The sequence below is a fragment of the Semicossyphus pulcher genome, unplaced genomic scaffold (assembly GCF_022749685.1).
Source record: "Semicossyphus pulcher isolate SPU_LCO1_2020_fin unplaced genomic scaffold, fSemPul1.0.p SCAF_24, whole genome shotgun sequence".
Taxonomy (NCBI): Eukaryota; Metazoa; Chordata; class Actinopteri; order Labriformes; family Labridae; genus Semicossyphus; species Semicossyphus pulcher.
In genome coordinates this window covers 9,948,836-9,968,941 of record NW_027211698.1, presented here as the reverse complement: position 1 = coordinate 9,968,941, position 20,106 = coordinate 9,948,836, and the positions used below count along the sequence as shown (strand labels likewise).

Below are 20,106 nucleotides of genomic sequence, written 5' to 3'. Positions count from 1 at the left end.
CCAGTAGGGGGCTTCGGAGGATGGGAGCTGGTGATGTCAGATGTCATTAGCATATTTCTGACTATAACTAATGCTTGCGCAAAGACGCGCCACTACTGCTGCACCGCACTGACCAGAGACACCCAGCCATCAGACGAAACTCTGGTAAGATCTGTTCAACATTTCATCTCTATTGTTTCAGCAATAGTGCCTGCAGCTATTAGAGACTGTCAGCTCTAGACTGAGGGTTAGATTTACACGCTGGGGAATTATGTCAAAGAGATATACAGGGAGAAAAGATTAGATAATTCTGCTTTTACGTGAACGCAGCTTGTTTTTGCGTTTTTACCTCTCATATCAGGATGTGTGTGACAGCAGAGAAGGCGTGTGTGTGTGTGTGTTATGTCTTTGTCTTAACCGCACACATTCATGCTTATCAGCCTGTTTCCTTTGTTGCCGTTTGTGCTCAAGCTGCACGCGCCTGGTTCCGTTATCAAACGGTGATGCGTTCACGGCGCTTTATTTTACCTGTGGGCGTCTTTTTTTTTAATTCTTGCGGTTGATCTTGGATTTTAAGAGCGAGGGGAATGTGCAGACGTGCCAATCTGGGCGGTGGTTCCTTCACATTGCACCCCCAAGAGGGAGAAGGAGAAGTACGTGACAAGTGAATTTGCGGATGTTGCACTGCTTCCATGTGGAAAACCCCTGCGTGGACACTCAGGCACACAACAAATCCAATAAATCACAATAATTTTAATCCTTTTGATGTTGTTTTTTAATAATATTTGCACACAAATCTACACGCGGTCTGCCTCCTTTTTCATATCTTTGTCGCTCTGCCCAGCATGGGAACTCCTATTGTTATGTAAATGTCGGGTTTGAAGGCGTTGTGGACTGGCTTCATTGTCTGGAGCAGCCCGTCCCCTGTGTGTGTGTGTGTGTGTGCGTGCGTGCGCGCGCGCATGTGTGTGTGTGTGCATCATCCCCGGGGGTTTGTGTGTTGGATAACGGGATGGAAGGCAGTCAAATCACGTTGGGCATAGCCGCAGGCGAACAAAAGAAGGCGGACGCACATTTTAGGGAAAAGTAGTCCGGCCACTGAGATTTAGGCAACGCCCTTTTTTTTTTGATTGAAAGTCAGGGTGCAGCACGTGCTTGGGTGGATTTTGTAACAGCATGATTAATATACATTAAAGATATTTGAATCATTGCTGCCTGTTTCTTGCTGAATTATCAGTCTGTTATCTGCACTCTGTTAAACTGTGTGCTTACTTCCTGATCTTACAGACCACCTGCAACAATGAGTGACAAACCCGACATCTCAGAGGTCACCAAGTTCGACAAAACCAAGCTGAAGAAAACCGAGACGCAGGAGAAGAATCCCCTGCCGACAAAAGAAAGTAAGACTCAAAGTCCTGCTCAGTTTTTATCGTGAAGTTTGGCACATTTTGTCTTTATCCGGGTCAGAATCTAATCTTTTATTCCCTCTTTTTTCCTCCTCAGCCATCGAACAGGAGAAGGCGGAGTCGTAGTGAAGCCCCTCCCTCCCGTCATGCACTGTACACCCCCTCCTCCTCCCGCATTGCCTTGTTTTCAGTCACTTCTTTTAGCTGTATAACTTTGTAACCGAAATTATGAAACGACAACAACCGAGCTGCGCAGCCCGTGGACAGATGAAGCCTTCGTCAGGGCTGTCCGCCCCGCCCCCTTAACGACCCCTTTTACCACCTACACGCTCGTCTTTCTGTGACGATGAGGAAGATTCGTCTGAGGCGAAGGAGGGGGGGCTGCAGGAGGTGCACCCTAACACCTGGCATCACCCACACGCAGCGGAGAGAGGCCTGAGGGACGGGGCGTGGCCCACGTCCCAGGAAGCTCATCCTCGTCTCACCACCAACACCCCACTTTCTGTGTGGCTGCTTTTGCGCCAAAGCTGAGGCGTCAAGCTTTTTATTCGTTGTTTTTATTGTTTCGTCTTCTAATTTTCGGGAAATGCACAACTTTGTTTGTACGCTGGCCAAAATGTAAATGCCCCAAAAAATTGATTCTTGTCTATCACGATGTTTTTTGTTTTGTATGCACACAAGGATTAAAAAAAAAATTAAGTGTAATGGATTCCATCTAGATGTGGAAGATTTTCAAATGGACCTTATTTACGGTTAATTTTGTCGGAGTGATTCGGGATAAGTTTTGTGTCGCAATCTGTCTCTGAATTGTCTCAAATGAGGAAAAAAAATATATATACCGGAAATTGATTCCATGTGTTTGCTTTCAACCGTAGATCAAAGTTCTTTGGAGTTCCAGCAGTCATGTAACTCTGCCACAAACCATTACCAGAAATGGAAAACCGTGAAATGTTGTAATAAAAAAGATTTGTTACTAAAAAACTGGACTGCAGTTTTGTTTTTTTCATCCACACCTCATCTCTGAAACGTTGCTGCAAATTTCCCCCCAATCCCTGCACTTAAGAAGTCATTTAACCTCTTTTATATCGGCTAAAGTTTATGTAATATTCTAGCTTAAAATTAGCCTCCTCATCTTACTCTAACCCACTTTCACACTTCAGATGCCAAACAATCCTTCAGTGTTACTTAAGGGATGAGGCTGTGCACTGTTGAAAGGCTTAAACATCTCCGCAGAAAGCCTGGCAGGGATTTACTAACACAGGAGATGGAGTGTGTATCCCTGTGTGTGTGTGTGTGTGTAGAGACTGGGAGTGTTAGACCACCTGTCATGGAAGTCTTTCCTTGAAGAAGTTGTTCTCTGCCGTCAGCAAAAAAACTTTCAAGCTGGTGATTATTGCAGAAAGGCGTGAAGGAAAATCGTCCTAGAATCCAGGAAGTAGACACGGCCTTCTGGGGAATGTTAGCATTTCAGGAATTATTAAGCTAAACTAAAGGAATTAAGGGTTATTAAAACAGGATTTGAAAAACCCAAGCTGTACCCGCTTCTTAAAAAGCATTTAAAGTAAAAATATAAACTAAAATTGGAGCAACAGCAACATTGTCATGTGTCTATTACCTGGGTTGATGCACTGGTGAGCTTATGGGTCAGCGTGCCCTGACCCAGAGAACAAGGTGTAGCCTCAGCAGGAGATTTACTCAGCCCTTCCTTACTAAACTGCCTTTGTCCTAAATTAGCCACAGCCTACAAAGCCTTAATGTCATTAGCATGACATTGCTAACATTGCCTGTGAACAGCATGCAAAGAGGAGCTACGTGAGATCGTAGCTGTTTTATTTGATTGAGATGTGACAGAAGCTTTGGGGGATGAAGCGATGATGCATGTTAAGACGTTAATCGACATTTCTAAGCCGGTGTGATTCATATTTGTTGCGGTAATAAGCTTGTATCTTGTAGCATTGCTTCCTGTAGCGCATAAACAAAACATTCGGAAGTGTGAAAAAGGTTCATCGAGAGTTACTCGGCTATTTCTTCCGAGGCCGATGGCGAGCTTGAACGCAGGCCTTGCAATAGTCGGCAATTCTAACAGTTAGCCTAAGTGGATTGTTGCTAAGTCAGTTGCTCTTAATAAGGCATTAATCTGCACCAACGAGGAGGGGTGGATGTGGCGGTCAATGGGCTAGCGCGCGGAGAGACTCGGGCCAAAGCCTCGCAGGTCCGCCCTCACATGGGATTAACACCTCCCATCTCCCGTTTCTCCCCCTGCATGCTGTGACAGAGCTTCCCCCGAGAAAGTGACGGGGGATTTAAGGTGGAGTCTGCAGCAGATGGGGCAGGAGGGAGGGGTGGAGGGTCAGATGTGTTAGCGCCGAAGCCTGTTGAGATTCGCCGGTAGCCCTGCCTGGTATCCCATGCTGACAGCTGCTGAGTCACTCCCTGGTGCTGGGCGGTTGGATGCTCGTTATCCTCTTAGAGACTGTTTCCCTCTGCAGGCGCTCAACATTAAACCTGTCTGCCTGTTGGCGTGACTCGAATACTCTAAAGATTATGCAGCACATTCTGATTCTGTCTGTATTGACACATATTTGACCAGCTGTCACCTGAAGCCATTTGTCTCTGCCAAAAGGCACGTCTCTGAAACTGGTTGATTAACTGAGGGATTGATTAGCGGTTGCAGGAGGCACATGTGTCATTGTCTAAGCTCCACTGGCAGGCTTTGTGTCCCTGTTCTTGTATTACCTGATGGACTAGAGGTGACTAGCTGTGTTTAGCTACAAACACTGTCTATAGCTATGCTTGCGAAAGTCGGAAGGTCCACCATTTTGGTCTAGACTGAAATATCTCTCTGTGATGGATTGGAACGAAATTTGGTACAACCATTCGTTGTTCCCAGATAGCAAATCCTACAGAGTTTGGTATTCCCCTGACTTTTTCCTTTAGCGCCACCATGACGTTGACAGTAAGGTTCTTTAATGAAATATTTAGACAGCTATTGGATGGATTGACAGGAAATTTGGTACAGATATCCATCTTGCCAAAATGATAAAGACCATGGCCGAATCCCACTTTTTGGCCCTACCACTTTACTGGTCCATACCCACGAGCTAGGGTTTCTTGATTAGTTTGAGGATACAGGTGTAGTGGTCACTTAGCCCTCATCAAAACTGAAGATCCGGACTCCAAACACATTGGTAGAAGGACAATTCCCAGAATGCTGTGTGGGGGAAATGGCGTTGGGCCTTAGATGATCCCTTGATCTTTAATATAGCGCCCCCAGCAGGTCAAATTTCCACTTATTGTGAGAGATACTTTGACATCTACCAAAAATGTTCCAAAGAAATCATGGTACCAAGAAGATGATCCCTTGACCTTATCCGTTGCGCCATAATGACTGTGAGTTTAGACATGGACTTGCTGGGGCGGCTAGATTAAAGAAACAGCCCTTACACTCACTGTAAAAACAAACAGTAAGACTGGAGAATACTGATAGAATTAACCAGAGACTATGTGAGTCCAAAGGTCAGTCAGAGGCTGAGCTAAACACAAGCACATTCCCATAGACAGTCACTGCTTCCATTGCTAGCTAGATTTCGGCTAACTCATGCTACATTGGCTGTTTGGACACAGACTGTTGACGTTATTGGTTTTTAGTTTAAGTTTTTGTTAAAGTTGACCATGAAATATGCTACAAGTCTTTCATTTAACTCTTAAATTATGAAAATGGTGAAAGTGACACCTGCTAAACGTTAGCACTGGCCCTGTGAGCATGTTAGCATTCAGTACAGCCTCACAGTGCTACTAGCATGGCAGCAGACTCTTCAGTCACCTGCTCTTTTGTTACGATGGAATGAAACAAACAGCTACATATCAGTACAGCTCACTCACCCAGTGTCTCTTTGTTATCAGTGTTATGTTCAGGTACTGTTGGTTTTCCACAGAGAGAGACGGCTAAGTCAATTATCTCTCCATCACTCGCTTAGGGAGACAAACACAGGAGCTGCTGACCATTAGCTTCAACACGCTCAGATATATCCGCAGTGTGTTTGGCTGCAGAGAGAGACAAACACAGAGGGGAAACATACAGGAAAAACATGCTTGTTAGTGTCATTATTGTGGTTTCCTGTCCAAACCGTATCTCTCTATACTGCTTGTGGTGCCTTTGTAGAGTGTTGGCTATCTCAGCTGTCGATAAGAAAACACAAAGGAGGCTCAAGCTAGCTGCGCCCCACAAATATGTAACATTTGTCCCTCCTCCGCTGCTGCGTTAGAGGTCATCTGATACTCGCCGCTGCTGCTTTCTTTCTGACATATGGCGATGACGAGCACATGAGGTATGCGCCTGGAGGGACACGTGTACATAGACGATGTCAGTGATTCAGATTGTAATTTGATACAGCTTTCAAGGCGGTCAGAGACGCCATCATCATCATGCAGAGAGAGCTAAACCTTACATTATAATTATCACAGGGATTTTCTTACAATGCTAACAAGGTTGCACTTACTAGTATTAATTATGAGCAGATTTTTTTGCGAAAGAAATCGCAGGCAAAACTAGCACATTAGCATTGCTAGGCTAGTTTCAGCTTTAAAACAACGTTAGATTCAGACTATGCTATTGGATTGTTCGTATGTCCAATCTTACGTCTTAATCTTGGAATGTCGATATTTCAGAGTTGGCAAAACGAATTTGTCACAAGAATTAACTGATTAGATTTAAGAGGTCAAAGGTCAAGCTTACTGTGACCTTACATCCAATTCTCGTAGGGCAAGTGCCATCCACAATAGACCAGTGGACAATCTCTGGTGTTCTGTTTCTCCTGTAAATGATTGTGTGCAACCTTTTTCTATTTAATGTCCTCCTGTGTCTTTAAAGGGAGCTTTAGCTACATTGGCTGATCTTTCTATGACAGTCCTCACTTACATACAGTATTATGTACAGAAATAATTTAATGTTTCATCACGTCCTCTTTATGCAACGTGTTTACAGATAAGTGCAGCTCTGCGTCCGGAGTTGGCAGGGAAGCAGGAACTCTATTTTTTTTAGCACTTTTCTGAACAAAGACACAGAGGCGAGAAAACACACATAAGCAGACATGCACAGTTGCTAATGACACCATTAAACAAACAGATGAAGGATCAGTGTGGCGTAAAGCAGGCGCGGCCCTGCATTATAGACTTTTCCTGCAGCCGGCCGAGCTGCTCGTCTATACATTGTGTTGATTATTCCTGACATGCTCTATTAGTCCGGCCCCAGATGGTTCCCCGATCAATGCAGTCTAAATGGTGTTGACGTTCTCCATTGCTTGTGAATGCATTACCCAAAGCTTTGCACAGAATCGATGCGGCTGTATAGACAGCAGAGTGAAGCTTGGAGCGTCACAGTGTGTCAGATGTTTCCTGCAGCTAACGTGTAGCCGTGCGTGCATGTGGGCCTGCAGGGAATGCAACATCCTTCTCGCGTGCGTGCTCCAGTCACCTTGGTGCATCCGTGAGGCGCAAACACAGAGAAGCTCTCAGCGGCTGCTCTCCTGAGGGTTAAACAGAGCGACAGCGCTGACATTTCCCCCGAGCGGAGGGGCTGCGGCTGCCTCGCTGCAGACGAGACGCCCCCCTCCCATCGCTGCGGGCGAACATCTGGGCCACTCTTTACGTCTACACGCTTCTTCCTGTCAGACGAGGCTGCAGAGGTTTCTCTTTAATGAAACACCACAGAGTTAGTACTTTTTGTTGCAGAGTCCCCTTTGTTGGCTTTCAAAATAAAAGATTGAGGCCCGAGCTGCTTTGGATGAACCAAAACAACTTAAATATTCTGATTTAGACCAGAAAAAACTACAAATGAGCAACCTGTACATTAGCCGGCCACAAACTCTATATATAATTTAAATAGGTATATAATTGCATATCTGGGTTTTGCATCCCATCCTCCTTTAGTTTGACCGTCTTGGTGTAAAAACCCAGCGCTGTAATTTGCTGAAACAGAATATTTGTGAGTCAAAAAAAAGCAACTAAGCAGCAGTAAAGATATTTCTCCCTCATGAAGTAAAATTTGTGGCGCTTAGGGAGTCTCCGAGGTCGAGTTACTCGCTGGATTAATGTTTATAATGAGTGTTAATTACCCACACAGTCCCGAGAGAGAGCTGCCTAATTACTGCCCCCATGTTAATAACAAGCTTAGTCATGTCATGTCCTTATTTGAGTTTTATTAAACACAAAATTACCCAACATTTTAAAGACACTTCTTACCAGGCCCTTGTCTGCCAATTTAGCATGACCTTTGACCTTTCCAGAGGGTTTGGGGAATGCTAAAGAGGATTTTTTTTACAGCTAATCAATAACACCTCATATTAGCATTGTTAGCATTAGGGCTGGGACTAAATCAATCAATCAATCAATCAATACAACAAAGTATCATCATCCTGACTCGTGCAATACAATTATCAGGCTGGTGGCAAATATCTGTATTGTAATTTACAAATATTTGGAGCTCTGGACGGATTTCTCTGCGATTGTGACTCACTGTGTCACTACTTCATGACTCCTCGCGGTGGAGCTTATGACATGAATGAAGGTAACGTGAATGGAAATTAATTGGCCATCGTGATATTATCATTATCTTATGCCCTGTGTCACGTCTTGTATCATGTCTCGTCTATCGTGTATCGTGTCTCGTATCGTATCGTATCGTATCGTACCTCGTATTGTGTATTGTGCCGTGTATCGTATTGTACCTTGTATCATACCTTGTATCGTATCGCATATCGTGTATCGTATTGAACCTTTTAGCGTGTATCGTATCCTGTATCGTATCGTGTATCGTATCGTGTATCGTATCGTGTATCATATCGCACCTCGTATCGCACCTCGTATCGCACCTCGCATCGTACCTCGTATCATATCTCAAATCGTGTATCGTGTCTTGTGTATCTTGTATCTCGTATCATATCTTATCAAATCGTGTATCATATCGCGTATCATTACCCTGTGATTCCCACCCCTAGTTAGCATTATGCATTATGGAGGATAGGGTGCTGCATTTTCTGCGGTAATTCCAGCATGTTCTCAGTCGGTATGGAGTCAGACAAGGCTGTTTAACACTTAGTGGACAGGAAATCTAGATGAAGCTCTTGATTTAAACCACATTCAAACCCATAACTACGGTCACTGAGCTTCTTTGAAAGTATGCAAAAGGCCTCGATTGAAGACCAGAGTCTGCTAAACCCGAACCTCTTTGAACGTTGCGTTCAGTTCCAACTTTAGCTTTAGGAAAAAGTGGTTCTCGCTGTTTGTACACTTGAACGTGGGGTAAAAAGTCGTGGTGATGAGAGGCTGAGCCACTTTTTTATGGAGGTATATATGTTGAGGGAACTTTTTGGCCTTTTGACTTGAACCCAGAACCAGACGTCTTGCTTAAAAACTAAAAGACACAAGATGTATGGATTGATTTGTTGCTGGCCGTAACCTCTAAGCATCTCAGGTTGCTGTACCTGTGAATCAGACTGATTTATCATCTTATCTATAAGGTTCCTGACGCTTCGGCTCTGCAGGTGAAAAGCCCAAGGACACCTTTTCAACCCAGCGTGATGCAGTAAAGTTGATTGATGAGTCAGTTTTGGAAAAGTGCAGAGCTTTTCATGCTGATCTGCCCTTGCTTCACAAAGTCGCACAAATTAGAGAAGTTACTGTCTTTTAATTTTGCCTCATGTTGCTGTTTCCAGGACTGGATGGCGTCTCAAACATCGCTCAGCTTGCATCTGTTTTATCAGGCTGGAGTTTAATCTATCTGTGCCTGTGTGTGTCTTGTAATTACCCAGCACTACATCGCTGTTCTCCTCTTTTATGGCCTAAAGGGAGGTTTTATTAAAAACATGAATAACAGAGACGCATGTAGAATCTGCTATTTGCCATCTATGAGCTCATTATCTTCGTTTCGGGGCCCTGTAGGTTAATGACTGCTCATACTGCTCGAGGTAGCGTTCAGGATCGTCCAGCCTGCTGCTTCTCGTCTCATTCTCTCTTCAGGGCTTTAATAAAGCGTCCTCACGGTGTTACATCATCTAATGATAAGAGACTTGTTGCTCAAACAATGTTGCTTCATTGTGCAACTCCTCTCTGGGATCTTAGATTCACACTATAAGCTTTAATGAATCATGTGTTGAGTTGTGCATTCACATACTCGGAGAGCTCCGGGGAATTAAACTCAGTCGTATCAAGTATATTTTATCAGAGGGATCACACGCACTCACAGCTCTGATTGAATCTCAGGAGTTCAGGTGCACACCCATAATCTACTTAACCTCATATCTCAGAGCGGTTTGATACGGTGTTTATTTTTTATTTCCTGTTGCTGAGGTCAGTCCGGTGGCGATAACACCCGCTGGCATGGCAGTGAGTCACAGCCAGCCGAGGTCAGCTCGAAGCTGTGTCAACAACAGCGGAGCAGCACACTTGTAGTGAAAGGTAGGACAACAAGGAAGCTGGAGTCCTGCTCTCGTACAAGAGGCCGGGAGCACGAAAGAGTCAGGTTATTAGTCTCTGTTGTTGTCAACATCCTTAGATCCTCGGATTTAGCTGTTGGGTTACTAAGAATCCATAAAAAATATAGGCCTACTGATGAGTCAAAGGATGCCCCAAATACCAAAGGTATGACACTACTGTATGCTAACGATAATAGCCCACAAAACAACAGTGGTTAAGCTAATCTGTCGCTACCAAGATAACATCTTCCCCTTCAATCCTTAACGTGGATTCATTTTTAATGTTATCTTAACTAATTAATGAAAATTTGAGAAAAAGAGTCTTGTCCAGAGGCTAGCTCTTTTTCACAGTTTCCCGTGCGTATGCTAGGTTAAGCTAGCCGTCTGCTAGCTGTAGCGTCATATTCAGTGGGTAACTATCTCTGCCTAATGCCAAGAACTTTTAAGTTGTGATAATATTCTTATTCACTTTCTTGTCAAGAGTTTTATGAAAAGGTCAAAACATTTAGTCGCCGGTTAGCTTAACTTAGCTAAAAACTTTAAGCAGTGAGAAACAGCTAGCTAAGTTTATTTCAAGTTTTGAGACTTGTTGTTATAGTAGCACTAATTCAAACTAGCCAGCCAAGAATTCGTCTTGGACATAAAATCCAAAAATCCAAATCCAAATCTTTTAATCTTTGATCCTTACATGTGAAACACGAAGGATAATGTGTTGATGTTTAGAAGGAACTAGGCTAGCTGTTTTGCCCCATTTCATGCTAGGATAGGCTAACTGTCTTATAGTTTTATATTTGACGTGTATATTTTTACACTTGTTGTTTTTGTACAGGTTAAACCCATGAGTGATAATGTGTTAGTATATATATATATTTTTACATAGAACCAGCTATCTATATATCTATATAACCAGCTAGCTGCTTCCTCTTGTTTCTCATTTTTAAGCTAGGCTAAGCTTACCATCTCCTAGTTTCATATTTGAGGGACTCCATCCAAGAAATAGTCTGGGAACAATAAATAGGTTAAACCCATGATTGATAATTAGTTAATATTTCAGCTTTAGAAGCAAGTCAGCTTTAGACTAACCAAACAGTCTCCAAGTTTTAGTGTCATATTTAACGTCCTCCAGCCAAGAAATAGTCTGGCTCTTAACTTGCAATTGTTGTTTAACACCTAATTTTTAACAGATTAAACCCATGAATGATAATGTTTTAATATTTTAGCTTTAGAAGTGCCTGTAGTACAATTTAATGTACATAAGTACTAGCTAGCTATTTTCCCCTGCTTCCAATTTTTTATGCTAGGCTAAGCTAACCATCCCTCTGCTATATCTTTATATTTGGCATAGCCTTAATAGATGGTTCAATCTTCTCATCTCATTCTCAGCAAGAAGCAAATAAGCATAGTTCTTTGAATGTTCAGTCATAGCCTTTAAAGCTAGCGTAAGAAATAGCGAGAACAAGACTGTCTCTGTATTCAGTCATGCAGTCGTGGCAACGGATATTTGGGTTCAAAGATGAGCTAAAATGTAGCATGTCTGAGCTGAACGCATTATAAACAGCCCACCATGCATGGAAAATAAATACCCAGGCTGTGCTCTGCTGTGTTGCGAATGCAATAGGGGATTTTACTGCATAGCCTACAGCTAACACACATGTACACACACCTGCATTAATGCCCACAGACCCAAAACACACTCTCTTGTGAATGCCAAGAGATTTTTTAAAAGCAAGAATTGGCTGATTTAGCCCTCGTTAGCGGAAAGTTTCGCCTCATCCTGAGATTTATTAAAGCTTTTACATGTGAGCGCAGGGTGCCGGGGGTGTGTGCGTACAAATATAATGATGTCATTGATCTCACGGCTCATTTTCTCTCCGCTACGTGTGTAAGTTGGATGTTTATGAAGGAATCTGTTTGTTTGTAGAAGCAAATCCTTTGACTTACAGAGGAATCTGAATCTGTGTGATCATTATTGTAAATTATTTTTACACTTTATAAGCTCAGACACAGCTGGAGGCATGGTACAGGCCCTTATTCTTCCTCATTACCACAATGTAAAGCGTGTAAACAGCTTAGAAGAGAGCGACGAGGAGAGATGAGAGCAAAGCTAAAACGCTTGATGTTTCCTTTACTTGAACAGCTCCTGCTCTATATGCTGTTGAGTTCGAGGTCAGCTGCTGCCTTTGCTGTCAAACATGCAGCGAATTCAAGGACGTCAACCCAGAAACAAAACCTTCATTAAACAGCCTCCCAGGCATGTCAGGAATTTTGCAGCACATGTTTGTCTAAACGAAGTGAATGCTCTCATTGAGAACTCTCATTGTGTCCGAACACAAATGTTATGGCATGTTGAACATGACCCATTGACCCCTTCTGGCCAAAGGTATTTAAGGCTTTTTAAGACATCAAAGGCTTTGAACAAGTAGTTTCCACTTTAGAGGAAGTTGTAAGAGGAAAAAACAGCGTCTTTTTTACCCCCTAACATGTATTTTTTTTGAAGGCATGTTGGTGTTGTGATAAGAAGAGCAGAAAGCCGTGTGTTCAAGCCCCAAAAAAGTTGTTAAATCTCTTCAAATCTCTTGATCTCTCTCGCTGTGGTTGGCAGCAAGCGAATCCAATTTCGTAACAGGGATCAACTGCCTAAAAGATTTGTTATCATCCCAGTAGTTTGCAAAAATTGCAACCAAACCCGCACCTAATCTCGACAGTGATTTGTCCAGTTTGAACCTTCCAAAGGTCAAAGTTGAACCTAAACCCACAAAATTGCAAATAAATTCTCCTCTGCTTGTCTCCGTCAGGATCCGCTGTGGGTTTTTATCCCACGTGGTGGAATGAGCCTGCAATCTGCGCCAAGATCTGCTCGACTTCCTCAGCCTCCTGAATGTCCCAGCATGCTTTTCCAGCTCCTTGTTTTTCAATGAAATAGGCTTTTTGTGTGTCTTAAAAAAAAAGAGGGAAGTCTGGCTGCACTTTACTTCCTCTCTAACTGTATCTGTAATTACTGTGCTTGCTGCTTTTGGTGGAGTAAGCCTGACATTTTAAACTGCAAAAGAAGAGTTTTGTTACCAAGAATTAGGAATACAAAATGTTTTTCTCTGAGTGACAGGAAGGAGGAAGTTGCATGACTTATGTTCACTAATATATGCAACTAATATACTGTCAAAATGTATGCAAAGTGTGCATCCTGCTGCTTTAATTCTTACTGGAAGAGAGTTGCACATTCGGTGCGTTTTTCAGGTCAGCTATTTATTGATTCATTGATGCAAAAAGCAATGACTAACCTGTAACAGGCCGCAATTATTGGTGCACTTATGAGGAAAAAACTGACCAGACAGTGACTCACTGATAGTGTGTGAGCTATTTAGGTCAACACCCTATCAATAAAGATAACAAGACCTCATTTACTTACAGTGTGCAGAGTTATCGCAATCGTAAATGTTAAAGTCTGCGACTTTTATCAACGCTTGTTATCGCTGGAGATTAAAGATTTTTGTGTGGACGTGAAGCGCCACATAAATGGTGTTGTGGTTAACGTTTGCAGCACAAGAAGATATCAGAGAAGCTTTCTAATTTTTTGAAGTGTCAAGAAATCAGCGCTTAATGCCTCCAAAACACCACACGCCGGACTCATTTGCCTCCTGCTGCTGCACAAGGAAGCCAAGGAGCTGATTGTTCTTCCTGTTTTTCCCGCGCGAGTCGTTCTCCCTCCTGCCAAGTTTCCTCCATCCGAGTATCAAAGGTGAAAGCGCGTTGCTCTGAGGTCGGGATTAATGAATTATGGAGGTTTGTTTATAGCGGTTGATAGTTCCTGAGAAATCAGAGGAACGAGGTCACACACGACTGAAAAGAAGAACCAGTGAGAGGTTAATGAGGATGCGAACACTTGCTGATATTTCATGCTAATGAAGTGCTGCTTTTACTGTAAATCAGAAAATAGGACTTCCCGCAAGCTGCCGGGACTCCCCAAAACGCTCGCTCTAAGGATTTGAGCCGTTGCTGGGTGAATAGGAGCCCAGATGCCGGAGCGCCCCTCCGTCTTTGCAAAGAGAAACAGCCGGTCCCTGTGTCTTTTTGTCCGTTGAGGCCCCCTCCTTACATAAAGGCTTTAGTCAGACGTGTGCCTGCATTCTCTCGCCCCCCACCTCCAACGACCAAATCCAAGTTCGACTGGACTCCTGCCCAGATGAGCGCCGACTCACCCTCTTTGTCCGCGGATCTGGCACATGACCTGTTCTGGCAACTGGCAACCATGGGCCGAGCTCCAAAACGCCACCCAGGCCCCCATTGTTCCCTTTGCCCCCGTTTTGCCCCCTAAAAAAAAAGTCCCCGCGCCACAGCGTAGGCAGGCCGCCAAGACGGGCAAGACAACAATGATGGCGTCAGCGCTCATGTGTTTACTGGAGGGCCGCGTTGGGCACACTTTGTGTTGTTGTTTGGAATGTTCCAACATGGCGCAATTCTGACCGATTATCCTTTGAAGTTAGTAAAATATTTTGACAGCAGCAAGGCCGCCATTTAGATCTTCACCGTGTCTTTAATCTCTTGTGCTAAAACCTGGCCCACGTTCTGTATCTCATCAGTGCAAATATGGGAATTTGTTCAGAGGCCTTCAGCAAATTTTCAAACCAGCTGTCTGAGACTTGAGAATTCAAAATATTGGACAATATAACCCAAACCAAAACTACTTGATCCAAAAAAATGCACATAAAAATCCCACTGAAAACAACACCTATTGAAGCTTCAGGCAAAAACCACAAACAATTTGTGCAACGTTGTTCCACCTTCTGATATTAGCCATCATAGAAGCAGTGTGCGTTCAAGAAGAGAGAAACCCTCGTCTTCTGACATCGCTCTCATCCGAATGTAAATGTTTGGATTGGCACGAGGAAAACTGAGGTTTCATCCCATCTGTTGCACAAGAGATTAGCATTCCGATGTAGGCGGGAATAACCGACGTGGGAGAGGAGGGAATGTCAGCTATCCCACAAAAACAAATCTATGAACATGAGAGGTAATGGTTGCGTGATAGCTGCGATAAAGAGAAGAAAGAAGATGAATGAAGCGGACAACGTGGCGAGGATTTGTAAAATTAAACGTGCGATATTCCCTCAGCCAAAAATATTCACAAGCCAGAATCCCAACTCAACCCCCCCTCTTGTTTTTGTTTGATTAAGAAGGAGTATTTCTCCACGCTGCAGCTTGTTATGAACATTGTCTGGCCCTCAGTGCGGGTGAGAAGTGTGAGACAAAATAGGCGAGGATTAAGATGAGAAACTGAGAGAGAAACATGGTTTGGGAGGAGGCGAAGAGAGAAAGAGAGAGGCAGCCACAATCCCGAAGAATCCTCCTCTCCTCTCCATCCGCCCCTCCCCCTGCTTACTGAGAGGTCAGAGCGGGGCTACTTCCCAGAAACAGGCCCACCCTCGATCTCTCTCTTTCCATAACAAATCCTCCCAAACGCAAGCGCACTCGTAGCCGGAGGAGCTATGAAACACGGTCGCTGAAAGAGTTGGATGGGTTTCATACCGCTTCAAACAGTTGAGAAGTTGATAAGGAGTGATATGTGTCATCTACTGCCTGTAGTGTTTCTGAGTCTGGTGTGGTCCCCTCGTCCTTTTGTTGTAATATGCTACTTTAGGTTAAAGTCAGCCTTCTCTATAAAACATAATAAAATGCTCGAAGTGTGATGTAGGGCTTACTTGCAGCTGTATTGAACGATTATTGCTAGGGAGCTAACCGCTAGGTGGCTCAGTAAGTGTAAACTTGCTTGTAAGCTAGTTTAACTAGCTTGAAAGCTACTTAAAGTTAGCTAGTTTCTACAGTTGTTTTATTTACCTCTGGCATTTTAGTTTTTATTTTTCTTTACACATTTTCAATCAATGAATAGATATAGAAGAAGACAAAAAGCTAGCTTGCGTGCTTGCTAATGACACTTAGCCAAACCTGGCCGCTAACAGAACCATAAGTTTACACAGTGTGGTAAAAAAAACACAAACGTTTGTAACATTGAGTCCTTTGTCATAACTGTCTTTAAATATTTCCGTCCGACAGAGTAGTTTTAAAGTTAAAGTGGAAAAGCCCAACAAAGCTAACAAGCTAACATAGCTTCCTTCATTTTGGACTCTTTGGCTCTCTGTTAACTCAACACCACAAAGACACCACAAATGTTCATTACAAAGTATGTAATGCAATGTTATGTAATACAGCGAGGTGTTGCGTTAGCCGGTTACTCTCATGGTGCTTTGATAGTCTCATTATTACAAACCCCTGTGCTGTGTTTTGCTGTCTAGTAATCCTTCAGGATCTACTGTGCTGCTCACGCTGGATTTCTTGGATTGTTTTTGATCGCCTCACCTGTACTTGGAAGATCACGCACCTCTAGTGTTGCTTTACACACATCATTTTCAGGCTTATTTCAGCTGCATTCTGGCACTTAAAGATGTGTCGGCTCTGGCCCAGTAAGGCTTCTGGATTTGGATACTGATCCAAAGGTGTCTGACTTTGGCTTGCATTGTTCCAGTACTGTACGTGTGCAGACGCTTGTACTTTAAATCTTTATCTTGATCCATCTGTGTAATCCAGTGTGGGAAGGCATTGTCCTACTTGTCTTCATACGTAAGATGCTACTTTAAGTTCTTACCCTTTATGTTCACTTAAAATTGTCAGACTTTAACCAAACAAAGTGGTTTTATGATTTCAACGTAGCATGGAAACAATGACTAAGTGAATCCAGAGTGTACACTGCCTTTGAAGTCTTGCTAACGGAACAGTGACAAACAGCTCGGTAAGTGTGTTGACATTGTCCCAGTGACTGGAGACGAATACATGAGCAGTTTTAAACAGCCTCGAGCTATAGTGGGCGAAGCCAAAAGGTAAAACAGCTGGTCTTTAAACAGAAGAAGAGATATACGTCCATTTAAACATCACATTTACATTCCAGCGGGCTAACAGGGTGATGAGATTAGATAGTGGTCGAGTCAACCACAAGTTTCCCAACAATGCGGTCTCTATCAGCCTCTCAGCATCTGATGTGGAAACAATAGGCTAATGTAAGGAGCTGGCAGCCGCTTACATTCCTTCATCCACCAGACATATCGCCCTCTACACAGCCTGAAGACATTAGATGCTAATCAATTTGCACAGTGACGGGAACAGCCCTGCTAAATGGATTCTCTCTTTTGCACATCTATGTCATATCAGGGCTCGGCAGCAGAAGCAAGTGATTGCCAAAGGGGTGAAACGGTTTAGTTGGAGTGCAGGGCCGGGCTCGGTGCCGATAAATAGGACAACTGGTGCTTCTAGCTACAGTCAGGATGCATGTCGGGAAGCTTTCTGCGCGACAGCGGCTTACTTTTTTTCTCATTACTTTCAATAGAAGAGACATGTTTAGGCATGTCCCTGACAGCAGAAAGAGCTTAGGATGCTAAGAAGATTTAACAGTTAGCTTAAGAAGAAAATGTTTGCATACAATTGGCTGCTTAACCTCGCTTTGAGGCTAACCAAAACGTCTCACTGAAGTACAGAATTGCTGTTTTGTTTTGTTGTGCTTACTTCTGTCACGTGATACCTGGCGCACGTTAGCCGCTAACCGAAACACATCAAGAATATGCACTTGTTTTAATTGCCATTGACTTTCCCCAGCTCTCACTAGACTGTCAAAGAAAACACACACAAACACTCACACACACTAATCCGCCCCGACAAGATGCTGATCAGACAGAGCAGAGAGTTGCCAGATTCTTCAGATACACATGTAGGTCCTGTCAGGCTCACACAGCGTCCTCAGGCTGCATCTTATATAACTCACGACAGACAGCAAGATAGACAGTCTTAAAGATGGAGTTTTCTCTACCCTGGGGACCTACAATCCCACCTTGCTGCTGCCTGCTGTTGTCAGAGCTCAAGTGGACATTACTTACCTCTATTTCAAGCATTTATCTGACACTCACTCATCAAAATGAATGCTTAGCTGGCAGGCAGGAGTCCCAGCAAGGACACAAGAAGTGATAGAGAACATGTACAATTTAAAAGGAGCTGCAGGGATTTTTCTGAAATTTTACTAAAGTAGATGCAACATCACTGTAGTTGAAATTGACTTAACATTAAATCAGTGGTAGACTCTCTACAGGATCAACATATTTCCCCAAATGCCAAAAATGTTTTTTGTATGTAGTTTAAAAGGTTTGTGATTTGACTTAATTCATTATATTTTAATTTTCAGCCTTCACAAAGTTTGATTCCTTTTCTTGTTGAGTACCCTTGTGGCTTAGAAGCTTTATCCAGTAGATGGCTACCTATAGGTTAGCTTAAATAGGCTACTGAAACTAGCTAGAATGGATATTTCCAAGTGAACAAAAACACAAACAATACCATGGTAATTATTTAGCTAAACTTATTTCTTTAGATAAGCTAGCTACCTTTGTCACATCCTCTGTTTAGTAATTCTATGTCTGGCTAACATCTCATCAAATATTTAACAACTGTCTGTTAAAAATTAAGCTAGCTTGGAGAAGGTTAGCTTGGCATAAAGACTGGAAACGGGGGAACAGCTAACCTGGCTCCATCCAAAAGTAGTCAACAGTTATTTAGCTTATTTAACTTTTTTCTTTAGCTAAGCTAGCTACCTTTTTTTCCCAACCTCTGTTTAGTGTTGGCTTACATCTCCAAGCTGTAACTTCATATTTAGCGTAACAACTCTCTGTTAAAAATTGAGCTAGCTTGGAGAAGGTTAGCTTGGCATAAAGACTGGAAACGGGGAACAGCTAACCTGGCTCCATACAAAAGTAGTCAACACAGCCAGCTATGTTACAACTCTTGTTTTTAATATATACAGAAATATACAGAAATTGTTAAGACAGAGTGAGACTAGGTGCGTTCTGCTGTTTCCTGTCCTTATGCTAGCTAAGCTAACAGTCTTACAGCTACATAGTTAGCTGGCAGCAACAACTGTTGGGCTTTAAATTGAAATATATTAAATAAGCAAATGCCTTGTTGTTAAACCATTAAACTGCAAGTAGAGGAGACAAAACTTCTAAACTGTAGCTATAAGCTGTCCTTACTTTTGTTCTGTCTCTGCAAGTCTCAACAGTCGATCAAGAAGTTTATAGGAGGTTAATTTCCGGAGCAACAGCATGTATATCTCCTCCTCTGCTTTACAGTCTGCAATTAACGACACATTAAAGTGTTGAAGCCCCACTATTAGATCTGCTTATTGACTCTTAAAACAGGCTTTAAACTTCACCCTGCAATTCATCAATGTTGTTCTGATGCATCCGTCACAAACCTGTCAGATTGGTTTAAGTGTGTTCTGCATTGTTGGAGGTACACCTTGCATATTCCTTTATTGTGACATTTTAACAACTTGTCATTCTGCAGGTTTAAGCACTATTGAATTCGATGACAGGTTGTGATTTGTAAATAAAGCAGCCTTACATGAGTGGGAGTGAACGCAGCCTGGAGGAACTGAAAACTTGTGATTAAAACTCGAGAGAGAAAAGGTCACATGAAAGAGGATCTCCCAGCAGACAAAGGGGGAGCGACTTGTTTTCATGGGAACTGGAGTAGCGGTGGGGATGTTGTGTTTTGTTTTCTCGGCCTCTGGATTGTCGAAACCTCTGCGTAAACTTCGTCCAAATCTGAAATGATACCGCGATCTGGTTAACAGAATCACAACTGGGGCGTTTCTTGAGGTCACATTTTGGTTATTTTTATACCTTTGACTCCTTTAAAATCCCTTAATATAACTTCTACAAATCCATGAGTTGTTTTTCATTCCTGGAAGACATGTTGAGAATATGTGTTTATGTTCTCCCAGAGTTCCCCTCTGTTATGAAAATGTTGATCCAGGATTACAGCTCATCTCAGTCCGGCCATATCAGCAGTCTTTTTAATAAACATACAAAGAGAAAAGCGGCTGAGATTCAACTTCACCGCATGAACAGATTGCAGACTTAAATAAGACTCAACTCCATTTATCAACACGGAGTTGTCATGGAAATGATCGTCTGGGCCAAAAGAGAGCAGATGGCGCGAGAAATCGATGGCGGAGACTCAAACTAGCTGATCCGCTGATTTGCTTCAGACCCAGGGGGAGAGTGTTTGGACTTGCTCTCTGCTTGTGTTTCACTGGCTGTGTGTGTGTAGTATTTTCAGTGTAAGATAGGGGACAAACACGCACAGGCTTGCCACTATCATCCAGTGCAAGGCTCTGTTATCTTCTGTCTTCTTCAGGTCCTGACAAGTCAGAAATTGAC

General features: G+C 43.0%; 1 protein-coding gene across 1 annotated transcript; it reads left to right on the top strand.

The window, feature by feature from the left end:
- Window positions 1–43: 43 nt before the first annotated feature.
- On the top strand, window positions 44–1,596 carry LOC138603525 (thymosin beta-12). The gene is made up of 3 exons (XM_069675354.1): window positions 44–144; window positions 1,267–1,379; window positions 1,483–1,596. Exons 2-3 carry the CDS (start codon window positions 1,280–1,282, stop codon window positions 1,509–1,511), a joined length of 129 nt encoding a protein of 42 aa, XP_069531455.1. The 5' UTR covers window positions 44–144; window positions 1,267–1,279; the 3' UTR covers window positions 1,512–1,596.
- Window positions 1,597–20,106: the final 18,510 nt, after the last annotated feature.